The sequence below is a fragment of the Salvelinus fontinalis genome, chromosome 1, assembly GCF_029448725.1.
Source record: "Salvelinus fontinalis isolate EN_2023a chromosome 1, ASM2944872v1, whole genome shotgun sequence".
Lineage (NCBI taxonomy): Eukaryota > Metazoa > Chordata > Actinopteri > Salmoniformes > Salmonidae > Salvelinus > Salvelinus fontinalis.
Window position 1 is genome coordinate 25,611,919 of NC_074665.1, and position 24,199 is coordinate 25,636,117.

Below are 24,199 nucleotides of genomic sequence, written 5' to 3' on the forward strand. Positions count from 1 at the left end.
ACAGTCCTCTTACCTGTGGGTACGCACCCCCTGACAAGGGGAACACAGTGGGCCGGGGGACGTGTTGCAGCGGGTGCCCCAGGTACTGGGGGGTGCAGACAGTGGGCAGGTGGGCCTGGATGGTAGTGTAGGGGTGCAGGCCCTGGGAGTGTGGGTGGGCCATGGCAGAGCCAGGCAGGGCATGTGATTGGTAGATGGTGGAGCCCACAGAGATGACGGGCACCACAGCCGCTGCTGTCACAGAGGCAGTCACTGTGGCAACACCAGAGGACTCCATGTTGCCACTGTTGTCCGTCACACCGTGACCCGTCTCCGGGGGTCTTCTCCCAGCTCCACCGTTGGCCCTGCAGCGTCCCGTGGCCTCACGCTGGGCCCCTGATCCCCCTCCTACTGTCTGCTCATAGAGCCAGTACCACTGGTGGGCCACCTCAAACAGAACCTCAGGGTACACACCGCCCCCCTTGGCTGCCTCCTCTACAGCCATACAGGCTTTCTCTAGCATCACATTGTCCTGCAGGGAGAGAGGAGGGGAGGGGGTGACGAGAGAGGGAGAAGAAATTATGAGATTAAGAAAAAGAAAGAAAAAATTTGAATTTTCAGGACAAAATGGATAAAAGGGTAAAAGAATAAAAAGATGCCCAGCCTACATGAGTAGTCCGATGTGTCTTCTGCAGAACTGAAGAGTACCGGACATGTACCTGTTCCTTGCACTGCACCAGGGCCCTCTGGATCTCATTGGGGTTGAGGGCGTGTGCATGGGGCAGGCAGCTCAGGGCCAGCTCGGCCGCAGCGCGAACCATGTTGGGGTCCCGCGCCCGTGATGCCCTGTCTGCCAGTGATGCCACCTCGGGAGGGGTGAGGTGCCCGTCCCAGCACTCCACCAGGATGTTGAGGGCAGCACTGCCAATCTCCATGGCTTGGCCTGGACGAGGAGAGGAGGAGACACTCATGTAAAGTGTGATGGACCAGACCAAGCTTATAGCTACCTACCTGTGTCTCATGGACTATTAAAAATAAAAAAACACTTCTGGGATGAACTAGATTTTTTTATAAACGTCACCTGTGATCCAGGAGACGTGGGAGGAGTAGGTCCTGGATAGCCAGTTGGGCGAGACAAAGTTGTGCAGGCCCAGGGCGTACAGGCCGATCTCGAAGGCACAGAGGTGCAAGTTGCGGTGGGGACCCTGGTGGCCCCCGCTGGCTGAGGGCTGGGTGAAGATGGAGGTGGAGCTGTTGCCCCCGGCCTTGATCAGCACCGTCTTGGCCAGCTCAAAGTAGAAGTGAGCCGCCGCCTCCGATGGCTGGTTGGGCACATGGGGTGCATGGCACTCGGGACGACGCCCTTTATACCTAAGAGGGTAGCGGGAGGAGGAAATTCAGTGTATTAGCATATTTTCGTCAATACCTTAGTTGAGTTCTCCAATAATTAGAAAGCATCAACACGTGTATAGAATCTGTAGGAGGAGTCACTCACCTGCTGGTGTCTGTGCTCTTTGCCCTAGCTCCGCCTCCGGCCCTGCGAGAGCCACTGGATGAGGAGGAGCCCAGCGAATCAGAGGAAGAGCTGCTGATGCTGTCACTGTCCTGGCCCCTCCCCCAGGAGGCCGCAGCCCAGCCCCCTCTGAGTGGACGTCGGCTGAGGGTGGGGGAGCTGTCTGAGGTGGTCTCAGGAGCACTGCTGTCGATGCTCGCCATGCCTGGGACAACAATATCAAAACCGTTAAACCTAAAACTTCTAGTCAGCCATATGTCAATACTACCTCTAGAAGCCATTCCAGTCACATGACATGGCCCTGGTCAAATGCAGTGCACACTTTACAGTAGTATAGGCTGTTATTAGAGACACAGCCTGTGTCTTAATCTCAGGTTGAGGGTCATGGTTAGTTGGTTACCTGTGTGTTTCTTCTTCTGGCGAACAGGAGAGCCCCAGCAGCGCCCACTGTATGCCCCCCGTCCTCCCAGCGCCAAGCGGCTTGGCACCGTGCCCTCGGGCTTGAATGGGACCGCCTCACTCGGCTGGTCACATGACGCAGGCTGGGCGCCATCTGCTGAGACAATAAGGTAAGTATTGAATACGTATTACATGCGTACAGTAGCAACAGTGAGGGTTGGATTCAAAGAATTCTATCCATTTTCAACAAATCTGTTTTGTATAGGTAGGGTAACAATATTTTCAGTGCAGGACAGGTACAGTACGACATAACCACCCTGTCTGTGTCTCACCTTGTTCTCTGGCCTCACCGACGCCCTCTCCGGGTGTGACGTTGTTCTGAACCCCGCTGCCCGCCAGCTGTCCTGGTGCACCATCAGCAGCCACCGCTTGCACAGAGGAGGACCCAGCTGCAGCCGTGGCGTTTGGGGCGTGTTTGGACACCCCTCCGGTGGCACCTCCGTGTCCGTGAGCATTGTGGGCAGCGTGCTTGGACGGGCTCCTCTGGCTGCTGGCAGCTGGCTTGCTGGAGTAGAAGGAGCTCAGGGTTTGGGGCTTGTGGGTTTGGCTCTCTCTGTCCAGCAGCTTGTCCAGGATCTAAGAGGTCACAGAGGGAGAGTCATCCCAATCCTTATTTGGTAATTAGTTAAATTCTACTAGCTACAGTGCGGAAACCAAGGGCTACCTTTTTCAGCTTGCTCTGGTCATCCTTGTATGTGATCATAAGAGCCAGAGCCAAGTCTCCTTTCTCTCTCCTGGTCCCCTCACACAGCAGAGGGTGCTCTGCCTCGCTCACTGTGGTCTTCATACCTACAGCGGGAAAAAGGGAGGTAGAAATATGAACAGACGGCAGCAAACGAGTTCAGCAGTTTCAAAGCCAAACTGGTACCTGGACGTTTTCCTATTTAAGTATAACTAACCTCAACACTGAGCCATTAAATGTGGTGCCTACCACTTCCTGAAGGTGTAAATGTAAAAATCTTGTGGTCGATCTTACCCAGTGCTGCGACAGCAGCCTCAAAGCCCAGCTCCTCGTCTCCAGGCATCTCGTTGTTCCGGTTACGGCTGGGAGGACGGGAACCTGTGGGGGAGACAACTGTACAAACAAAATAAAGGAGGGGGAGGGGTGAAATATAAATTACTGGAAGTCTCACTAGTGTGATGACGGCATGACATGTAATTCAGATCAATTAGCAAGTAAAAGTTCTACATCTGTGTGCATATATACTGTTTGTTGTATATATTGTGTGAGTTCAAACAGAGAACATTTTACATGTATAGCGAGAGTCACCTGGGGTACACAGCACATCAAATATGAAGCTGGCCAGCATGAGGGGCAGGACAGGCCTGTAGTCACAGAAGTTCCCGTCTCGGAGCTGCTCGGCCCTGTCCCGTATGGACGTCATCTCCACCAGGCCCAGAGGGATCTTCTTGAGCAGAGCCACCACCTCTGACTCCTGGTAGGCCAGCTTGACCTCCAGGGCCTTGGTGGAGGCTGGGGGCCTCTGCAGCTCCAGGGAGAACATGCCCGTGCTGAAGGCCAGGTTATGGAGCTCCAGCCTCTCGCTCAGCACCGTCAGCAGGAAGGAGGTCTTGACCAGGGTGTTGGTGGCCACCTGGGTCTGCCTGCTGGTGGACACCTTGCTCTTCTTACCCTTCGTCTGGGGCTGCTCCACCTTCAAGTCTGGAGGGTTGGCCAGCAGGTCTCCAGCCAGCTCCACTGCCAGTCTGCAGGCCTCGTTGCTGTAGCCATGGGCGTGGAGGGCCTCTGCACATGCAAACAGCACCTCCATCTGGCCCTCCTGCTCCAGTGGCTTGATCCCAGCAAAGATGTCTGGTTCCTCCTCATGGTTGTTCTCTGACACTCTCTCTGCCCCCTCCTCAGAGGCTGCATTTAGGTAGTAGGCCCGGTAGTCATCCTCTCCAACAGGGTCCCCCCCTGCCCCTGCCGCTGGGCTCTGATTGGGCAGGGCTACGGCTCCAGCGCCAGTTTCTCGGCGCCCACCACGTGGTGGCTTGGCGGCAGCAGCAGTCACGGTAACAACAGCGACCGAGGTGGAAAGCCGAGCGTCTCCAGCGGGAGCCGCCTCCTTATTTCCATTCACCTCCATCTCCGCCTCCACTTCCACCTCCTTCTCCAAGGCAACAGCCGCTTCCACGACGACAGCGGCGTTCTCCTTGAGGGGGAAGGCGGGCTGGGACTCAGTGGCAGGCAGGGTGGCAGCAAGAGTGACACGTTTGCCCTCGAAGGAGCGCTCCTTGGGCATGTTTCCGGCCCCTTTCCCTCCCCCACTGTATTTGTGTGGCTCTCTGAGTAGCGGGCTTGGTGAGGGCAGCATCTCGGGTGGCGGGGGTGTGAAGTCAAAGGTGTTACTGGCCTCAGCGCCCAGCGCCAGACTGGAGCCGTCATCCAGGCTCAGCTCGGCCATGTCAGGCTCCAGGGAGCTGTCCTCACTGCTGGTGCGCCGCTTGGCCGCTTGGTGTTTTCCCCCTACCCCTCCTGATCCCCCGGAGGACGACTTCCCCCCCTGGGACAGCTTAGCCTTGCCCCCAATGGACGAGGAAGAACCTGCGCCTTTGTACATCCCTTTACTACTGCCCTCCTCTAGAGAGAGAGAGACACTGCCCCCTAGCCGCACTAGGACCCCTCCTCCGCCCGACAACCCCTTCCTCTTGCTCACAATGGTCTCTTTGGGCCTGACAGCCACTTCTTGTTGGGGACTTCTGCCCTTGTAGTCTCCCCCACCTCCCTCAGAGCTGCCAGATCTCCCCCCTCCTCCTCCAAGTTCAGAGGTGTCTCCAGCCAGGCCAGCCTTGGCCCCTCTTTGTTGCTGCACTGCCCTGGCCCAGCAGAAGGAGGCGCTCTTCTTGTCAGCACTGCAGTAGGTGATGCCTGGCAGTGGGTAGGCCACCTCCCAGTTGAAGTAGCAGGACTCCACGGCTGGCTTGAAGCCCTGGAACAGTTTGTCCAGGGACTTGCGATGTTGCCCTCGCTTCACAATCTCAATCACTTTCAGATGCCACTGCTTGAGCTGGGAGGCCAGCTCCAAACGCCTATAGGATGGTGCAAAAATAAATATTGTTAGTCAGTCCAGGAAACAAGAGCCACAGAGCAGAGACTATAGTAACAAACAAGCACACAAAGGCACACACACAATTCGTATAATTGCCAATGTATTGCCACACACACACAATGGGTATCATTCAGAAAATCATCAATGTAACTGGAAGTGCAGACACAAAAAGGCTTTCTGCAGAGAAATCTGACAGTCATTCCAAATGTTTCTTTGTCAGTGTGTAGAGCGAGAGCACATAACACTCTGAAAGCCAAGCAGAAAATCGGCTCTGTGCCTTGAGAATCGGACATGACACAGTGAATCAGGAAGATGCCCTCATCTATAATACACTCAATATCCCAAACACTGACTGCTCTAATCAGATTAAATTCACAGAGCCTCAAAAGGAGTGACAATCAACCCAACAGACAGATTCAGGCCTGGGAACGCTTGTGAAAATGAGAAGTGAAATGAAGGTAAGAGACAGGAGGAGGGCTGTGCTGTCAGCATTAGACCCTATTCTAGTGGATGTAGGAAACCAAGGCCAAGCGTTAAACAGGCAGAAAGGGAAGTGACCTCACCTCTGAGGGCTCATGGTAGGGTCTAGCACAGCCAGCCTCCACAGAACCACCATGTCATCACACATGCTGGCGCAGGCGTGGGCTGCCACCTCCGACTGCCCGTTACTGCGCCCCGTGTGCCCGCTGGCACTGCTGTGGGACGCCGACGTACGCACGCTGTACCACCAGCCAATAATCTGAGGAGAGAGGCGAGAACAGTCACTGATGTCCTATCATGTCCTGAATTTATATTGAGTAACAGACATACAACAAAATGTACAATGTGGACCCAGACGATATCACTTCAAAGTATTAAGCTGGTTTCCAAAGTGGTCCTTAATGAACAATAACGCATAACGACTAAAAGGCAAGACCAAATTATAAACAACCATAAATACATTCATTTATTGACATCCTAAAAAGTGGCACTCTTCACTGCACTTCCCCCTAACCTTAAAAAATCAACCATTAAATCAATCTATTAATTGCACATCATACCGATCCTTCAAATAAATACACCTGACCAACAGTAGAGGGCACAAGAGGCAGTGGAGTGGTTTCTCTTAGACAACCTTGTCCAAATGAAAACCTTTGCCTGCTTTTTAAAGCTATTTTTATTTTTTTATTTGCTTGATCTCCAAGGAAAGGCTGTTCCATAGACAAATGCCTATATAGAAAAACATGCTCACCGCAGTACTGTTTACTCTTGGGATTTTACAAGACATAACACTAGCTCTGGTATTGTAACTTTGTTGGTTATAGACCATATCAATGTGGTTTTTCATATAACCTAGGGCACGATCATTTAAGCAACAAGCCCACCACCAGGAACTCCTGTATCCCTATGTGGGTCCTAGGGGGGACATTCAGCATATACATGATAACATTATTTTGCATGACCTGCATTCTCCTGCATTCTTTTTTTCAGCTTTTCTGATAGCCCACTATAACAAGCAGAGCAGGCGTAATCAACGTGACACTGAATCAAGGTTGAGACGAGCAGTTTCTTAACTTTGATGTTAAAACATCTAGTGTTACGATAAACATTTCTTTGCCTTTTTTTTTTTTGCAGCAGCAGCAGCAGCAATCAGGCCTCCAGAAAGGGATTGATCTAGGGACACACCAAGATAAGTTACTTGTTTTAGATTCAATCTCCTTGCCTGCACAGTTTACCTTTATCTTCTCAGCCCTAAGCGATCTACGTTTTGTTCCAAACAAAATCTATTCAGTTTTTCCCAAATGTAGCGACAATTTGCTGTCAGTCAACCAATCTCTAACAAAATGCAATTTCTTACTCAGTGTCTCCTCTATGTAAACTACAAGCATTTCGCTACACTCGCAATAACATCTGCTAACCATGTGTGTGACAAATAAAATTTGATTCGATTTGTATTATTTCCTTCCCTGATACCAGTATGGCTGAATCATCAGCATAAAGCAAGAGTTGCACTTTACTGTATCTGGCATATCATTAACGTATATAAGGAATAGGAGGCCCTAAAATGGACCCCTGCGGTTACCCACAGGATATTTCTTTGACCTCTGACAAAACATCACCAACATTACAAACTTGTGTTCTGTTGGTCAGATAAGACCTAAACCAATTCACTGCAACATCATTTAGACCCAATCATTGCAGTTTCATCAGGAGAATATCATGGTCCAGTGTCAAAAGCTTTCTGCAAGTCTAACATGACCATACCTGTATAGTTCCCCTTCTCACTTTCCTGCTTGATGTGGTCAAAAAGGTGGATAAGGCAGGTATCAGTGGAATGAGCAGTTCTAAAGCCAGACTGGAGTTCATAAAGAACTTTGTGCTCCGAGAAGGTATCCCTCAAGTTGATTAAAAACGAATCTCTCAACAACTTTGGATAAGGTGCTGAGGATCGACACAGGCCTGTAGTTTCCTACATGTGTTTTACTGCTCTTCTTGTGGAGTGGAACCACCTGGGCTGTTTTGAGATCCTTGGGAAATGTACCACTACTAATAGAAAGGTTTACAATATGCGTTATCGTTTTAGCAGTGACACAAGCACTATCCTTTATGAATCTTGCAGGAAGGTTATCCAGCCCAGTTGCTTTGTTTGTGCTTATTAAGCATAGTAGATTAGAAACATTGTCCTCTGTTACCATGCACAGCACAAACAAAAAAAATTGTGATACCTTTGCTATGGTAAAAGTTGTTAATGAAAGACTGGCCATAGTGTCCAGAGCAGGTAGGTAACTTCTTAACCAGAAATGAGGTTATAGTGGTAAAAAAATATACATATAATCATTTGCAACCTTTTCCTGGTCATAACATAAAACATCATCAATATCTAGGCCAATACTACAGGATTTTGCCTTATGGGGAATTTGAGCCAATGTCCTTTAACATTTCCCCTGTTTACAAGGCTGATGTAAGTTGTCATTAACAGCATCTATGTAATGTTGGAATTTGGCCTTATCCATTTTGTATCTTGCCTGGTTTCTACAGTTAATATAAACATAATAATCTGGTTGTAGATTTGTCCTTCTGAATCTGGCCAGTTAGTGATCCCTTTTCCTTATGAGGTCTAAGATGTCGGAAGTGATCCATTTCCCTGACCACTGTTTGATTCAAATTTGTTTAAATCGGAACTAGAGTCAGACAGAAACAGATCTTTAAAATGATACCAAGCTTGATCGACAACACAGTTTAGTACATGAGACCAATCCAAAATATATGTACATATTCTTATTCATTCCTTTACACTTGTGTGTATAAGGTAGATGTTGTGAAATTGTTAGATTACTTGTTAGATATTACTGCACAATCAGAACTAGAAGCACACGCATTTCGCTACACTCGCATTAACATCTGCTAACCATGTGTATGTGACCAATAAAATTTGATTTGAAATTCCAAATACTTCTACAAAACGTTCCTTTGAGTATTGTTTCATAGACAGTACCTTCATGTATTTATTACCTGGCTCTAGTAGCATTTTGGATTTCTTACGAGTACAGTAGGTTACCGTAAAACCAATAGTTAAGACTGCTGACTGACAGACATTCTCTTGGTCTGATACAATAATCAAATCTAAAGTTGATTTACTGTCAATACACACCTGGGTTGGCTCAACAATCAGTTGTTTTAGTCCAAATAACTGATTAAAGTTATACAGGACATTTACTAGTGTACTTTTCTTGGGTGATAACTGCACATTCGTATTAAAATCGACAAGCAGGATACATTCCCTATCGGCCAATACATTGTTATTCGCAGCAATTAAATTCAAGTAAATCATATAAATGATTCTGCTTAGGAGGCCGATAGCACAGACCAACAAGTATAGGACGACATTTAGGAAAAGTATATCTATCCATGCAACCTCAAGACCCTCCGTTTACAGATCTGAACGAGGGTTAAAATGCACATCATTCCTAGTAAAAACACACGCGCCGCCACCGTTTCGGTCAATTCTATGAATGCTATAACCCGGCAGCTCAACCTCATGGTCCTCAACAGACCCGTCGAGCCATGTCTCAGTCACTGACCCGTCGAGCCATGTCTCAGTCACTGACCCGTCGAGCCATGTCTCAGTCACTGACCCGTCGAGCCATGTCTCAGTCACAGACCCGTCGAGCCATGTCTCAGTCACAGACCCGTCGAGCCATGTCTCAGTCACAGCAACTACTGCAGCCCGTGAGTTAGAAGCGAGGAGTTTAAATTTCTCTAATTTCGTCAGAAAGCTCTATGCGTTCACATGGATAAAGTGAAGCCCTCTCCGATTGAAACAGTCAAACATGTAATTTTCTGTGCCAAATGCTGTATATAATTAAGCAGTAAGTCCTGAGGGGGTGTGGTATATGGCCAATATACCACGGCTAAGAGCTGTTCTAAAGCACGACGCAACACGGAGTGCCTGAACACAGCCCTTAGCCGTGGTATATTGGCCATACATCACAAACCCCAAAAGTGCCTTATTGCTATTATAAAGTGGTTACCAACATAATTAGAGCAGTAAAAAATAAATGTTTTTCCATACCCGTGGTATACGGTCTGATATACTACGGCTGTCGGCCAATCAGTACTCAGGGCTCGAACCACCCAGTTTATAAGTATGTATGTAACATGTGTCTACGTGTGTGTGTGTGTGTTACCTGTTCATAAGTGAGACACTGCTCAGTGAGGATCTCTAGTAGAGGTGCAGCGTTGCTGTCCCTCCTCTTGAACATCTCCCTGACGATAGACAGGAGGTTCCAGATCCCCTCAGGCTCCCGCCCCCTCAGAGGTCTCAGCAGACACGCCCACTCTGCCGCAGCCGGTGGCTCCGTGGATGATAGGTACATGGAGTTGACGTCACTGCACAGGGAGGGAAGACCCGCTTCAAAGATTAGCAAGTATATTTCCACACACACATACTCTTTCCTCTTCTTAAAATACCCCACTTCGATCATGCATGTCTCTGCTCTCTTACCTGAAGACCACAGGAGAGGGGCCACAGAACTTGTGCAGCGTCTTCTTGATGTTGTCACTGAGCGTGGACTCATCTAGATACCAAGTGCTCTGGTCAGAGGCCGAGGGACCAGCAGTGGGGTCTGTACACAGAAGGCAGGGAGTAAATAGAAAGCCCAAGAAATACAATACAACAAATGTAAATAACTGTTTTTAGCTGATATTTGTGAAACATCCCATCTGAACCACCCTACAGCGTGCTCTAAGCACATAAGCATGCAAACGCCTTAAGTGCAAATGGTCAGAGATGGGGTTCTATCTAGAGTTGAGGGTGTGAGAAGCAACTCCTCATATTGGTGGTGGAAGTAGTGGGTTACACCCCATACAATGAATAAAAAGTCCTTTGACTTATTATTATCTCCAACCACATTATGAACCCATGTGAGATGAGTAGAGGCTGCCCCCTGCAGGAAGCAAACAGAAGCACAGACAACCAGGGCATACCTGGAGCACCACACACTGTGTTGATGGCTGTGGACTGGGAGGACAGGAGCTCATCCAGGAGCCTCTGGGCTGTGGGCAAAATCTGAAGGAGAAAAATAACAGAAAAGTTTGAATGAGTATGATAGAATCTGCTTCATATCAGTTAAATGAGGAGTTATAAAATCAGTTTCACCATTGGTTCGGGGGGGGCTACCTGTTAAATCCTAACTTTTTAACACAAGGCTCTAATTACAGCTAAGAAATACAATTGGCCTTAGAGATGAGTAACATTACAGTGAGCAACACTTCCCTACTGACTGCAATACATAAAGAGACAACACAGCTACTGTGTGTTATTTATCTCAGTAGCACAGACAAAGGGAGTATTGAGACTGGGCCGGTTACGGGCTGAGGTCAGCTACCACTACAAACCTAGCCACCGGGAGGTAAAACATACAACACTGTTCTTACACTCAACTAAAATCTATTTTTATGACTAACTTGGTGACCTTAAGTACATAAACCACATTATCTAATAGTTTTTGGAAAGCCTAAAAAAGGGATTGAGAAATGTGTCTGGGATTCAACACAGTGTTGCTAGTGCTAATACATACAATCTAGCCAACTAGTGTGGTTCGACAGTCTTACCTGTTGGGGAAGCTCGCTGATTAGGTACTGGGCAAACTTCTGCAGCTGGTCCCTCTGCAGCCGGGACAGGGACTCCGACACGGGGGCTCGCAGGCACACTGCAGACGCCTGGCAGATAAATACAGGGGTGACAGGCATTAGCATACATTTAGGATCTCACCGTACTCCGTTTCCTGTTCACGCAGTGAGTTTAAATGCAGATCAATCAAATAGAAACAGATCTTTCAAATATAAAACTGTAGGTGTGCAACAAACTTCAAATTCACAATCATTAACTGTTCAGTAACCATACTGTACTTACACATTGTTAACAAACAAGAAACATCGAGCTGCCATCTCCCCCTCTTCACAACCAGAACTCTCACACTATAGTAGGCTGGTGGCCCCTGGCCTAGAATACTTAGCTAGCTGTGACCATGAGGCTGTGGAGTGGTCTCTGCTGTGTGATGACTTTATTAAGACTGCAGTGAGAGTGCTGCCTACTGCTTAGCTATACCTTCTGCTCCACTGTGGAGCAGGGCAGAGATCCCCCTCATTTGCAAATGGGAGAATGTGGCCCATGCATAATACATGGTGGAGAGATGGGCCAGGCCAGGCCAGGGTTTGATGATTAAGGCTTATTCTCTGGTTGGCTCTCCAGAAGGTCATTAAAGGGAATATGGAATGTGGTGGGGGGGTGTTGTATAGAATGAGACACCACCACCACAAGAAATTACAATATACCTCACATTAAAAAAGACTAGAGTGGAAAAAGAGGGGGGGGTAGTCTGCTGCTACTGTGTGGTGAATGGGATTGGAAACCCTCGGGATTCCTGGCCCAGGATGGAGACCAGAAAAAGGAACGCACACTCCTCCCTAACCCCCAAACTTTTAGAAGCAGTTACTCAACTTTTCGGTGAAGCTCTTCTATTAGAATGTTCTCTGACCAAAATATTTCATTAGATGATGCTTCTTCAGAGAGTGACGTTAGATGTAACAGTTCTTTAGGGATGTTCATGTAAGTTGCGATACAAATTGAACAGTCAAGAGTTTTGGTCTGCAGCGTGTGTGTTCAGTATTTATCGCGTTGATCTTCTGGAGTGGTTTCGTAATGTGGAACTAATTGAGTACTGTCAAGTTGCACTGTGTGCATGCCTGTGTGCGCGCGCACATGCGCTCTAGTGAGAGAAACAGGGAAGACAGACTGTGGGTTCAGTTGGTGTCTGAAAATGCCCACTTTGATCATTTCCTGTTGAAACCACAGTGCCTTTAAAAAAAGGATGTGACTATATTCTGACACACTGTGTGAACGTGCTCTCAGGAGACAGACTCATGACACTGAATTTTAACAAATATTTTTTTTTTAACTGGTCATTAATAATGGACTAGGTCAAGCCCATCTACAACCAATGGCTCCCATTTTAACATAACCCGTCAAAAGAGCAGTAGTGTGTCTGTATTTCTCATAATACCTGTAGAAGCATTCATCTCAATATTTGATATCCAATTCATGAGAGGGCAGTGGCAACTCGTGATTTACAAATGACATCTGTTGCGTTCTAAAACAGATTTTGCAATAAGTGCCCCGCTTAGTATTTAAAGTGATGATATGGGTTTGGTCACGACAAAATGGCACCTCTCATGGCTACAGAGTGAGGGGCCTGAATTCATGAAAATGGCTAAGCATAACATAAATAGCACAGCACACCTATTTGGGCCTGAAAGCTGCTCATTAATTTACAGTCAATCCACCCATTCAATACAATAATGGCTAATGAGGGTCCATGTGCACCTGATAAAAGGTCACAAGAAAGCTAGTGTGTGCGCTTGTAACAGTATAACTTTACGTCGTCCCCTCGCCCCGACACGGGCGCGAACCTGGGACCCTCTGCACACATCAACAACTGACACCCACGAAGCGTCGTTACCCATCGCTCCACAAAAGCCACGGCCCTTGCAGAGCAAGGGGAAACCCTACTTAAAGTCTCAGAGCAAGTGACGTAACTGATTGAAATGCTACTAGCGCGTACCCGCTAACTAGCTAGCCATTTCACATCCGTTACACTCACCCCCCTTTCAACCTCCTCCTTTTCCGCAGCAACCAGTGATCCGGGTCAACAGCATCAATGTAACAGTATAACTTTACGGCGTCCCCTCGCCCCGACACGGGCGCGAACCTGGGACCCTCTGCACACATCAACAACTGACACCCACGAAGCGTCGTTACCCATCGCTCCACAAAAGCCGCGGCCCTTGCAGAGCAAGGGGAAACCCTACTTAAAGTCTCAGAGCAAGTGACTTAACTGATTGAAATGCTACTAGCGCGTACCCGCTAACTAGCTAGCCATTTCACATCCGTTACACTCACCCCCCTTTCAACCTCCTCCTTTTCCGCAGCAACCAGTGATCCGGGTCAACAGCATCAATGTAACAGTATAACTTTACGGCGTCCCCTCGCCCCGACACGGGCGCGAACCAGGGAACCTCTGCACACATCAACAACTGACACCCACGAAGCGTCGTTACCCATCGCTCCACAAAAGCCACGGCCCTTGCAGAGCAAGGGGAAACCCTACTTAAAGTCTCAGAGCAAGTGATGTAACTGATTGAAATGCTACTAGCGCGTACCCGCTAACTAGCTAGCCATTTCACATCCGTTACACTCACCCCCCTTTCAACCTCCTCCTTTTCCGCAGCAACCAGTGATCCGGGTCAACAGCATCAATGTAACAGTATAACTTTACGGCGTCCCCTCGCCCCGACACGGGCGCGAACCTGGGACCCTCTGCACACATCAACAACTGACACCCACGAAGCGTCGTTACCCATCGCTCCACAAAAGCCGCGGCCCTTGCAGAGCAAGGGGAAACCCTACTTAAAGTCTCAGAGCAAGTGACGTAACTGATTGAAATGGTACTAGCGCGTACCCGCTAACTAGCTAGCCATTTCACATCCGTTACACTCACCCCCCTTTCAACCTCCTCCTTTTCCGCAGCAACCAGTGATCCGGGTCAACAGCATCAATGTAACAGTATAACTTTACGGCGTCCCCTCGCCCCGACACGGGCGCGAACCAGGGAACCTCTGCACACATCAACAACAGTCACCCACGAAGCAGCGTTACCCATCGCTCCACAAAAGCCGCGGCCCTTGCAGAGCAAGGGGCAACCCTACTTAAAGTCTCAGAGCAAGTGACGTAACTGATTGAAATGCTACTAGCGCGTACCCCGCTAACTAGCTAGCCATTTCACATCCGTTACACGCTCACACGTGTCACAGAACAGCTGACAGTATGAAGTGGGCGATAAGACGGGGATGGCTATGGGAGACGAGGCGCTCTCCTGGACTGACGGTTACCGAGCGAGATAGAGAGTTGTTTTCCAGAGGAAAATAAATATGAGAATTGAGAGTTCAAAATTCATTTTCTGATTCTGATCATGATGGCATAATCAGCAAGGCCAAGGGTTTGTATGATCTCAGTACATCTGGACAGAACTTCAAAGGCTGAACTGAGCACACACACACGTTCCTGCAAAAACACACACACCCCATCAGACCCTGCAAGACCCACCTCGACTGTGATTTCAGGAGAGTCGGGTGGGGTGTTTACCAACAAAACTGATGGGTGCGCAACTACGAGGTAAAAACAGACAGGGTTGGCTTACAGTCAAAAGATTCTTGATAACATTTCAGTTATATTTCGTCTGCAAATGTTAATTGAAAAAATAAAGACATTTTCCCAATAAGAACTTGTTTGTCTTTAAAATAAATTGTTACAGTTGTTGGTTAGCTGGCTAGCTAACCCTAGCCATATTAGCCTAGACGTGACAAGAGTCAAAACAAGACATGGTATTAAGAACAAATACAACTAGCTGAAACAAGTAATCTACAATTCACCGCACAGTAGCTTCTAGTCGCTGTTGCTAGATATCTATGACAATACAGCCTTTTAACTCAAGAGTTGCGCACAAATTATTGTTGGGACGTTGTCAACCCATCTATAGGCTATGGCTTGTCTGTGCCAGGTTTGGGTAAAAGCTCCAGAATTGAAATAGATTTGACTGTAGTCACAGTGCTACACTAACACACATATACTGTCTATACTACAGCGCAAAGGTGTACAGTATAGGTGTATTCATGCAGTAATGCCTTGTGTGTTTACTCTAAACTCACGTTGTGGATCCTGAAGAGGCAGAGGGCCACCACGTGGGCGCACCACTTGGCCCCGGCCCCGCAGGTGCAACTGCAGGAGGTAATGCGGCAGCGGTCAAACATGACAGCCACATTGTACGCCCCTTTTGATTGGCCAGCCTGGGGCGATACCACGGTGGCACTGAGGTGGAAACCTGTGAGAGAGAGTGAAAGAGAGTGAGAGAGCGCAAGAGAAAGAGGGACAGAGAGAAAGACAGAGGGAATAATATCAGCTCTGAAAGGTCAATCTGCTTGTCTGTGTCAGACAATGAGACTGGAGAAATGGAATGAGAAAGTGTTATTATGATGAAGTGGGCCAGGAAAACTTAGAGTGCTGGGGCTGACACTAATAGTGAGCCAGCCATTGGCCGACATTGTGCAGCAGTAAGGGCTGCCAGACAGGAAATGAAAGGCAGTTGTATTTCCATGCACACAGAGAGACTAGGAGATGGGAGAGAGAGGGGGGGAGGGATAGAGATTAGGAAGGTTGGCCAAAAGCTTTTACCCGCTGGACAGCGGCCAGCATTCTCCTGGTGAGGCCGAGCCGGCAAAGAGGAGGAGGAGAGGGAATGGGATTAGAGGAACAACTCAGCGTAACTATTCCAGATTCAACACAATAGGCCCCCTTCAGAGAGCGGAGCTCTGTTCCAGTCTTTCTGCTTCTCCCTGGCAGTCTAACTTCTCCTCCACCCCTAACCTACTTCCCTTCCCCTACTACTTCCACTGAGAGACATGGTTTCCATTACCTCACAATGAGCTCTAATGCTTTTCACCTAATACAGCACTGAATGACTTACTCTGGGCTCACAGGAAAACAACGAAGTACACCGAGAGCAGATAAAGAGAAAGCGCTTGCTTTCAAAGATGGTTGTTAACGTTTTAAATCAGAACCCTTGGGTCATTATGGAAGTCTTTGAAAAAGACACATGCCCCCCCGAGGTTTAATACAGTGGCAAAGGTTAGATATCGACTTTCACTTAACAAGCACTTTAACATAACTCAGTGGCAAGAAAAAGTATGTGAACCCTTTGGAATTACCTGGATTTCTGCATATATTGGTCATCAAATTTGATCTGATCTTCAGTCACAACAATAGACAAACATAGTGCTTAAACTAATGTCTATATTGAATACGCCATTTAAACATTCACAGTGTAGGTTGGAAAAAGTATGTGAACCCCTAGGCTAATGACTTCTCCAAAAGCTAATTCAAGTCAGGAGTCAGCTAACCTGGAGTCCAATCAATGAGACGAGATTGGAGATGTTGGTTAGAGCTGCCCTGCTCTAATCAAAACACTCAACATTTGAGTTTTCTATTCACAAGAAGCATTGCCTGAACCATGCCTCGAACAAAAGAGATCTCAGAAGACCTAAAATTAAGAATTGTTGACTTGCATAAAGCTGGAAAGGGTTACAAAAGTATCTCTAAAAGCCTTCATGTTCATGGTAAGACAAATTGTCTATAAAAATGGAGAAAGCTCAGCACTGTTGCTACTCTCCCTAGGAATGGCCGTCCTGCAAAGATGACTGCAAGAGCACAGCGCAGAATGCTCAATGAGGTTAAGAAGAATCCTAGAGCGTCAGCTAAAAACTTAAAGAAATCTCTGGAACACGCTAACATCTCTGTTAACGAGTCTACAATACGCAAAACACTAAACAAAAATGGTGTTCATGGGAAGACACCACGGAAGAAGCCACTGCTGTCCAAAAAATATATATAATAATAGTAATTGCTGCATGTCTGAAGTTTGCAAAAGTGCACCTGGATGTTCCACAGCGCTACTGGCAAAATATTTGGTGGAAGGAACACAACACTATGTGTGGAGAAAGAGTCCTGATCTCAACCCGATTGAGATGCTGTGGCATGACCTCAAGAGAGCAGTTCACACCAGACATTCCAAGAATATTGCTGAACTGAAACAGTTTTGTAAAGAGGAATGGTCCAAAATTCCTCCTGACGTTGTACAGGTCTGATGAGCAACTACAGAAAAACTTTGGTTGAGGTTATTGCTGCCAAAGGAGGGTGAACCAGTTATTAAATCCAAGGGTTCACATACTTTTCCCACTCTGCACTGTGAATGTTTATACAGCGTGTTCAAATAAAGACATATTTGTTTTCATATAATTGTTTTCATATAATTGTTAAATAATTAGTTTAATCAGACTGTGCTTGTCTATGGTTGTGAACTAGATGAAGATCAGATCAAATTGTATGACCAATTTATGCAGAAATCCAGGTATTTCCAAAGCATTCACATACTTTTTCTTGCGACTGTATAAGCATAAACCACTGAGCCACTGTTGAGCAGTGCATAAAAGGGCATTTCACTGTAAGACTTTTTGATCCTAGCTGGCATCTCAGTGATGTTGAGAGGACTGGATTAATAACCCAATCATTAAGTAGTATGTCCAGTGTGTTGGGGCAGGCTGCTTGGCTTGTGGTTAATCCTAGGTGACTATTGAGGTGATCCATGTAATAGCAGGTCTATATGCACTATATTTCACCCGTGGCTTCATTCATTGACCTGGGAAATGTCTTAAACGGCACAGTGCAGCAGCATTCCTACACTACACCAAGTTCTCTTTCTACTAATGAACTGGGGGTTGGCAAAGTCAATGGTGATAAATATAACCTGACAGGGAAAAAAAAACATTAGCGAGCATAGTTTTTCCTGATCAGGTCACGGGTCAGGATAAACTCTGGGCCCTAGTAATGAGCAGTGAGAGTGGCGTGCTCTATCTGAACTCTATCTGTCACAGCTGGTGAGTAAGGCTCCGTTAGGAACGTTTAGGGTCATTAAAGTTCCTGTAATCCCCACACATCCTGCCTGCCTGCCTGTCCGGCTGCTCTAATCCAGTCATCTGGGATGAGCAGAGAAATGCAGCAGTTCCACCAGGACCCCACACCACTGAGGTGGACACAACATCTGACCTGGGAATAACCCTCAACTATATAAATTCTCAACTCGTTTTTTTGAAGCCCAAAGGGTGAGTGTGTGACTGTGGCACAAGCCAAACAATGTGTGACCAGGACGACTTTATGGAGGTTTAGAGAGTTCAGCCTTCCGTGCTACTGTTTTCTTAGTGCTGAGATGGTATAAGTGAAGGCCACTGCTCACCTATCTGCAGAGGGTCTTTAACAGCCCTCATCCTGTACAGCTGCTCCCCTCGCTGGAACTCATCTGGGCTACCGTTGGCCAGACACGAGTACAGCCTGCAGAGGGAGATCCACAGAGAGAGGGGGATGAGATCAGAGAAAAATAAAGACACATTAACTTTTCCAAATACTATGTCACCTCTGATGTTGTGCCAGCCATTTGTATGAGTTGCATTTGTGAGTGGTCCTGCGTATTTGGCGTTTGTGACTCTTGGTACTTTTAATGGTCTAACTAATACCGCCTGGTGATGTCAACAGGCAAGCAAAAACTCCAACTATGCAAAAATCATGCTGATTAAAAGGTCCTGTGTAAATTCTCAACCAGTAACTACCAGAAAATATCTCATAATCTCATTTTACACTTTTACAGTGTAAGTTTCAGCTGTTGTACAATATGATACAAAACACAGTAAAAACAGAATTTTGACTGCAATGGGCCTTTAACAACATTCCCACAAAAATCTCTGAATATATTACGGAAATCCGAGACGATCTCTGATAGATCTCAGAGCGTGTGCGCGTATGTCCAGCCTTACCGGATGTCCTCCTCGTTCTCAGGGAAGCTCCAGTAGGCGATGCGTAGCTGCAGCTGCTCAGGGACAGGAGGATAGACCTTCTCCACCACCTCAAACGGGATGTGGAATGCCACCTGCTTGGCTGAAAGCTCCACCAGAGGGATGACCTGACCATCTAACAGACAGACAGACAGAGAGCAAGAGAGAATACATTTTTCAACCATCAACCATATATGGAGGAAAGAAAGCAGTCTAAATAAACTGATGGCTGTGGTTCAGCTGGTCAGAAGCCATGATAAACCTATCAAAACATTGCCTTGGTGCAAGCCTCCACACTTTCAACTCATGGCCCTGGCCTGGACTTCTACATGACTAGGGCCCAGAGTTTTTCTTGACCATGCGAACTGTCCAGGAAAAAACATCAGCCTTAGTTGGGAGGAAACACCTGGGCTCCCATGTTACAAGTCAGTACACGTGGTCAGGAAAACCTGCTGGGCCTGTTAAGGACTTCAAGCTCCCTTGGTCTCTCAGAGCACAGGACAGCTGCCAAACCTGCAGCCCCTTCAGGAGCCTGTCCTGTCAGCCCAGGAAGGGTTTGGGTTTCCTGAGGGGTTCTGAATGCACACAACCCCTTCTCCAAACACTGCACTCTTCAAAAGCTACAGAGATCCTGAAAAGAAAACTGACACTAAAAACATCCTAGACAGTTTCCTACCCAGAAACAGCCCCATCTTCAGCTGGCTTGGACTGTAGTGTTAACAACTAGGAAACCATAAGGTCAGCCACATTCCATAAAAATTGCAAATATAAATCTTCATCTGTAATAATTATTACCATTGCAGCCTTGCAATCTAATTCATCAGGGAGACTTATGCTAACGAAGAAGCATGAGGGAATGGCACTGCAATCCATCTAGTATATTCTACACTACCTGTAGACTTCCAGTCATTGCCCTAACGTCAGTTAGCATTGGCTCGCACTAGTTAACTACCTCTAACTACTGCCAGATTCTCGCAGTATACCTTTAAATAAACCTACCACTTGTGGGTCATTCTCATGAATCCATTAAAAGGCCATGGCAGTACTGATTTTAAATATAAAACATGTAATTTAGTAATATAACAAAATATCATAAGATAGTGTTCTCTACCTTGGACAAAGAGTAATTTCAACATAGGAATTCATTATTTTTGTATTTTATTGCATTTTCTGCTGAAATTCTCATTAGCGCAACGCATCCAGCTATGAATGTATGTTAAACAGAGAAAAATAAAATGAAAAATAAAATAAATGAATGTTCTACATGTTTTCAAATGACAGAAAAATAAATTACTGAATATTCATGTATAATAATAATGGGGGAAAAAATTAGAAAAATGAAGTGTCTATAACTGATGTTCTCATCCTCCGCAGCATTTTTAAAAGACTGTTTACACACACAGAATTTTGAATGAAGTTTGATTTTGAAGCAACACATCTGCCAGTACCTTCAAGATGGCTACCAGCAGATCTCTTTATATTTCTCCAGTTAAAAGTTAAACATTCTCTTACTGCATACACAACAGTATTGATTATCATTACCGATACAGGTAGTTTACACATTTAGAAAAACGTTAGATTTAACATTTTCTATGAAAATATACTTCATTAATGTCTAATTATGTACATTGAGTAAAAATGTGCTTAGTCATCATGTCTTCTCTATTGTTAGCAAAACATGCTAAGGTTCCTCATCCTTCGCAACACCATTCTCACTTACCGCTGCAATTTAAGGCCAGTTGCGGTAGAGAGAACTTCTGTTTCGGTAATGAGAATTTAATCATACAGACTATATTTTTTAAATATAATTAACTATTAATTTAAATATTATTTACTAACTGTTAATATTTTGCTTTATGTCCTGTTTAATTGCAGACAGTCAGCAAGTGACAAAAAGAAAGCTTTAGCGAAGGCTGACACAATTCAGAGAAAAAGTTTACACAAACCCAGAACTGCTGGAAGAGTACAGAAGGACAGAGAGAGGTTAGGGGTTGGAGGTTACAGCAAGCGTAATTAGCGCATATATATATTAGTCAATGCTCTCATACAGTGTCTATAGAAAGTCAATACCCTACAGTGTTAGGAAGACTACACATGCGCGCACACACACAAAATCAGTAAGCCATTTAGTTCATACTATAGGATGTCCACGCACAGTCTAAGTGTAAGCCATTCAGTCCCTACAGTAGGATACACACACATGCACACACGATGTAAGCCATGCAGTCCCTTCTATAGGATACACACACACGGTCAGTAAGCCATTCAGTCTCCACCATAGGATGACGTGTCCATAACAGTAAGATTTTTCCCATGTTTTGAGAAATGCTCATTTCATGTCATGCTTCCTTTCCATTTCCAGATATCAAAAAACAAAGCAAAACTGTAAAATCAAGAAAACTCAAGATCTGACAAAGAAGCGACATGAAGAAGAAAAAACAGTGGCGGGAAAACTCAAAAAGGTATTACAGAAGAAAGAAACAACTTAAAGCTGTTTTGGACATAACACCCTCAAGCGAGGAAGATGACACACTTCAACATGTTCAAGAAGCAAAATGAAGAAGTTATTCAAAATCTTCATGAAGACACAGCCTCCCCAAGAGAACAGCCATTCTCACCTCAGCATGTAAATGTCCCTGCCATCAACTCAACTCCTAAAAGAGAGACATCTCTACAGACACCAGGAACAATGAAGACATCTACCCCAAAGGAATCACCCAAAAAGAAGAACATAAGAAAACACTTTCAAAATTGAGGTCTAAGTTGCGCTACACAGAAGAGAAACTGCTGGAGAAAACCAAAGAGATGGGCAACCTAAAGAAAAGACTGAAAAGACTTGAGATGATGGCAAAGAGGAAGCAGGTAATTGTCAACATGGAAGGCAGAAAGGTCCAGAAGAAAACTACATTTACATTTTACATTTAAGTCATTTAGCAGACGCTCTTATCCAGAGCGACTTACAAATTGGAAAGTTCATACATATTCATCCTGGTCCCCCCGTGGGAATTGAACCCTGGTCCCCCCGTGGGGAATGAACCCACAACCCTGGCGTTGCAAGCGCCATGCTCTACCAACTGAGCCACACGGGACCACTACAAAGAGAGGTCATCAGAGAACATTAGCCAATAACAGCCAGAGAAGACTAATGCGCAAACTTGTTAGCCGCTTCCTTCATCTCCACTGTAATAAATGGGAAATACAGGGAAATTCGGTAAAAGGGCCAGATAATCCGTAAGAGAGCCTTAACAGACACTATGGCAAATCTTCTAAGAAGATTTCTGTCTGAGAATCCAAGGCACAACCTTTCCAAGGCTCAATTCTTTAAATTTAAGCCATTTTGGATTGGCCAGCGAAGAGTCAGACAGAGAAACATGTGCTTGCAAAGCACAAGAAAACTTTGGCTTGAAGATAAAGAAGCTGCACCAGCTTGGGGGTCATAGAAATATCATCCCCAAGGGACAATGTGCCAGTGTGTGTAGTGACAATGACATGTGCTGTTCTAAAGTTTTTGTATGTGTTCTTTGTTTTTAGCCTGTTTGTTATGTACTTTTGAAGCACTGCAAAATGAAATTGATTGAACTTGAATCCATGATTGTGCCAATATCTCATTTATCTTCTACATTAAATGTTTTTAACCATACCTCAGTCTTAGTATACTTATTATCATTACCGAAATCATCAACCTCATTACCAAAACATATGTATCATTACCGCAACAGGTATTCATTTTATGTTAATTTAATGAAAGGAAAAATAGAGGTTTGCTTTTAAATGCAAGCATGCCACATTTTTTTTTTTTTAAATATGTCAGGTTTCAATGAAATATCAAAAATATTAGGTTGTAGATTGCGGAAGGTGTTGCAGTACTGAGAGAAAGTCAAAATCAAATAAAAATAGAATTAACTGTGCATGACTGTTAACAATCCATTTTTTTTCAAATTCACGAGGCGCAGGCAATTAGTCCAGACGAAAAGTCAAAACAGTTCCATTACAGTTCGTAGAAACATGTCAAACAATGTATAGAATCAATCTTTATGTTTTTATCATAAATATTCAATAATATTCCAACTGGACAATTCCTTTATCTTTAGAAATGAAAAGGAACGCAGCTCGCTCTCACGGCCGCATGCATGACTTAGCTCATGGCATAACTCATGGCATTCTGCCAGACCTCTTATTCAAACAGCTCTTATTCACTCTTCCTTCACAGTAGAATCCTGAAACAAGGTTCTAAAGACTGTTGACATCTAGTGGAAGCTTTAGGAAGTGCAATCGGACCAAATTTACACAATCTTGGATAGGCAATTACTTGAAAATCTACAAACCTCAGATTTCCCACTTCCGGGTTGGATTTTTCTCTCAGGTTTTTGCCTGCCATATGAGTTCTGTTATACTCACAGACATCATTCAAACAGTTTTAGAAACTTCAGATCTACTAATAATATGCATATCTTAGCTTCTGGGCCTGAGTAGCAGACAGTTTACTCTGGGTACGCTTTTCATCCGAACGTGAAAATAGCGCCCCCAGTCATAAGAAGTTAATGGGGTATTGGGATATACACCGAAAATAAAGTCTGAGGTTAACGCAGGCTTAGGAGATCTTATAAATGTTCTACCATGAGATAATATCAGTCCGTTAAGATGGATGACCTTTATGTGCTCAAAATAAGTCTGTTGATAAGTCGCTTTCAGAAATGGAACTACATTAGTCGCAACATTTTTCACGCCACAATACCAACGACGCAAACTAGTCTATGCTGCAGTCCGCCAAAAAGCCAGTTAGCTTAGTTAGCTTTCTGCTACCGCAAGGATGGTATTTTGGTTTGCTCCAGGCTGCAACCATCTCTCTTCAGCAGGAAGATGCTATTTTTTTCAGTTGACAGACGATGTTGATAAGGTCTGTCTGATAAGGTAAACTAAGCCTGTTAGCTAGACAACAAAAGCATGCGATTTATTTTTTACATGTTAGCACATCGTTAGCGTTTTACTTGTTTTGATTACGTAAATGCTTCAAAATTCACAAAAAGTGATGTTATGTGATCAGATTAACTCATAGAACAAAACTTTTAAGATCTTCTAAGCCTGTGTTTACCACATACCTTATTTTCATCATTTATCCAAAAAGCCTAAACATAAAAAATAAAAACAATATTTCCTCATAGGCTTTGGCCAATGAGCCATGGCAGAGGTAGCCTCTGTTAGTACCCACAAAAAGACAGCA

At 45.5% G+C, this 24,199-nt stretch overlaps 1 protein-coding gene across 12 annotated transcripts in view; it reads right to left on the reverse strand.

Moving 5' to 3' along the window:
• LOC129851138 (zinc finger SWIM domain-containing protein 8-like) overlaps nucleotides 1–24,199 on the reverse strand; it is a 39,788-nt gene that overhangs the window by 9,903 nt on the left and 5,686 nt on the right. For 3 of the 12 annotated variants that reach the window (XM_055917509.1, XM_055917492.1, XM_055917526.1), the window contains exons 2-18: nucleotides 18,961–19,114; nucleotides 18,387–18,481; nucleotides 15,250–15,422; nucleotides 11,098–11,205; nucleotides 10,471–10,552; nucleotides 9,989–10,109; nucleotides 9,672–9,873; nucleotides 5,568–5,743; nucleotides 3,222–4,984; nucleotides 2,928–3,035; nucleotides 2,616–2,740; nucleotides 2,224–2,527; nucleotides 1,893–2,048; nucleotides 1,475–1,697; nucleotides 1,061–1,350; nucleotides 699–922; nucleotides 14–511 (exon numbers count right to left, since the gene is read on the reverse strand). In XM_055917509.1, the coding sequence (XP_055773484.1) occupies nucleotides 14–511; nucleotides 699–922; nucleotides 1,061–1,350; nucleotides 1,475–1,697; nucleotides 1,893–2,048; nucleotides 2,224–2,527; nucleotides 2,616–2,740; nucleotides 2,928–3,035; nucleotides 3,222–4,984; nucleotides 5,568–5,743; nucleotides 9,672–9,873; nucleotides 9,989–10,109; nucleotides 10,471–10,552; nucleotides 11,098–11,205; nucleotides 15,250–15,422; nucleotides 18,387–18,481; nucleotides 18,961–19,114 (4,802 nt within the window). Of the gene's footprint in view, nucleotides 1–13; nucleotides 512–647; nucleotides 923–1,060; nucleotides 1,351–1,474; nucleotides 1,698–1,892; nucleotides 2,049–2,223; nucleotides 2,528–2,615; nucleotides 2,741–2,927; nucleotides 3,036–3,221; nucleotides 4,985–5,567; nucleotides 5,744–9,671; nucleotides 9,874–9,988; nucleotides 10,110–10,470; nucleotides 10,553–11,097; nucleotides 11,206–15,249; nucleotides 15,423–18,386; nucleotides 18,482–18,960; nucleotides 19,115–24,199 lie in introns of all 12 variants that reach the window. The other 9 variants (XM_055917475.1, XM_055917452.1, XM_055917483.1 and 6 more) reach the window with 6 other exon arrangements.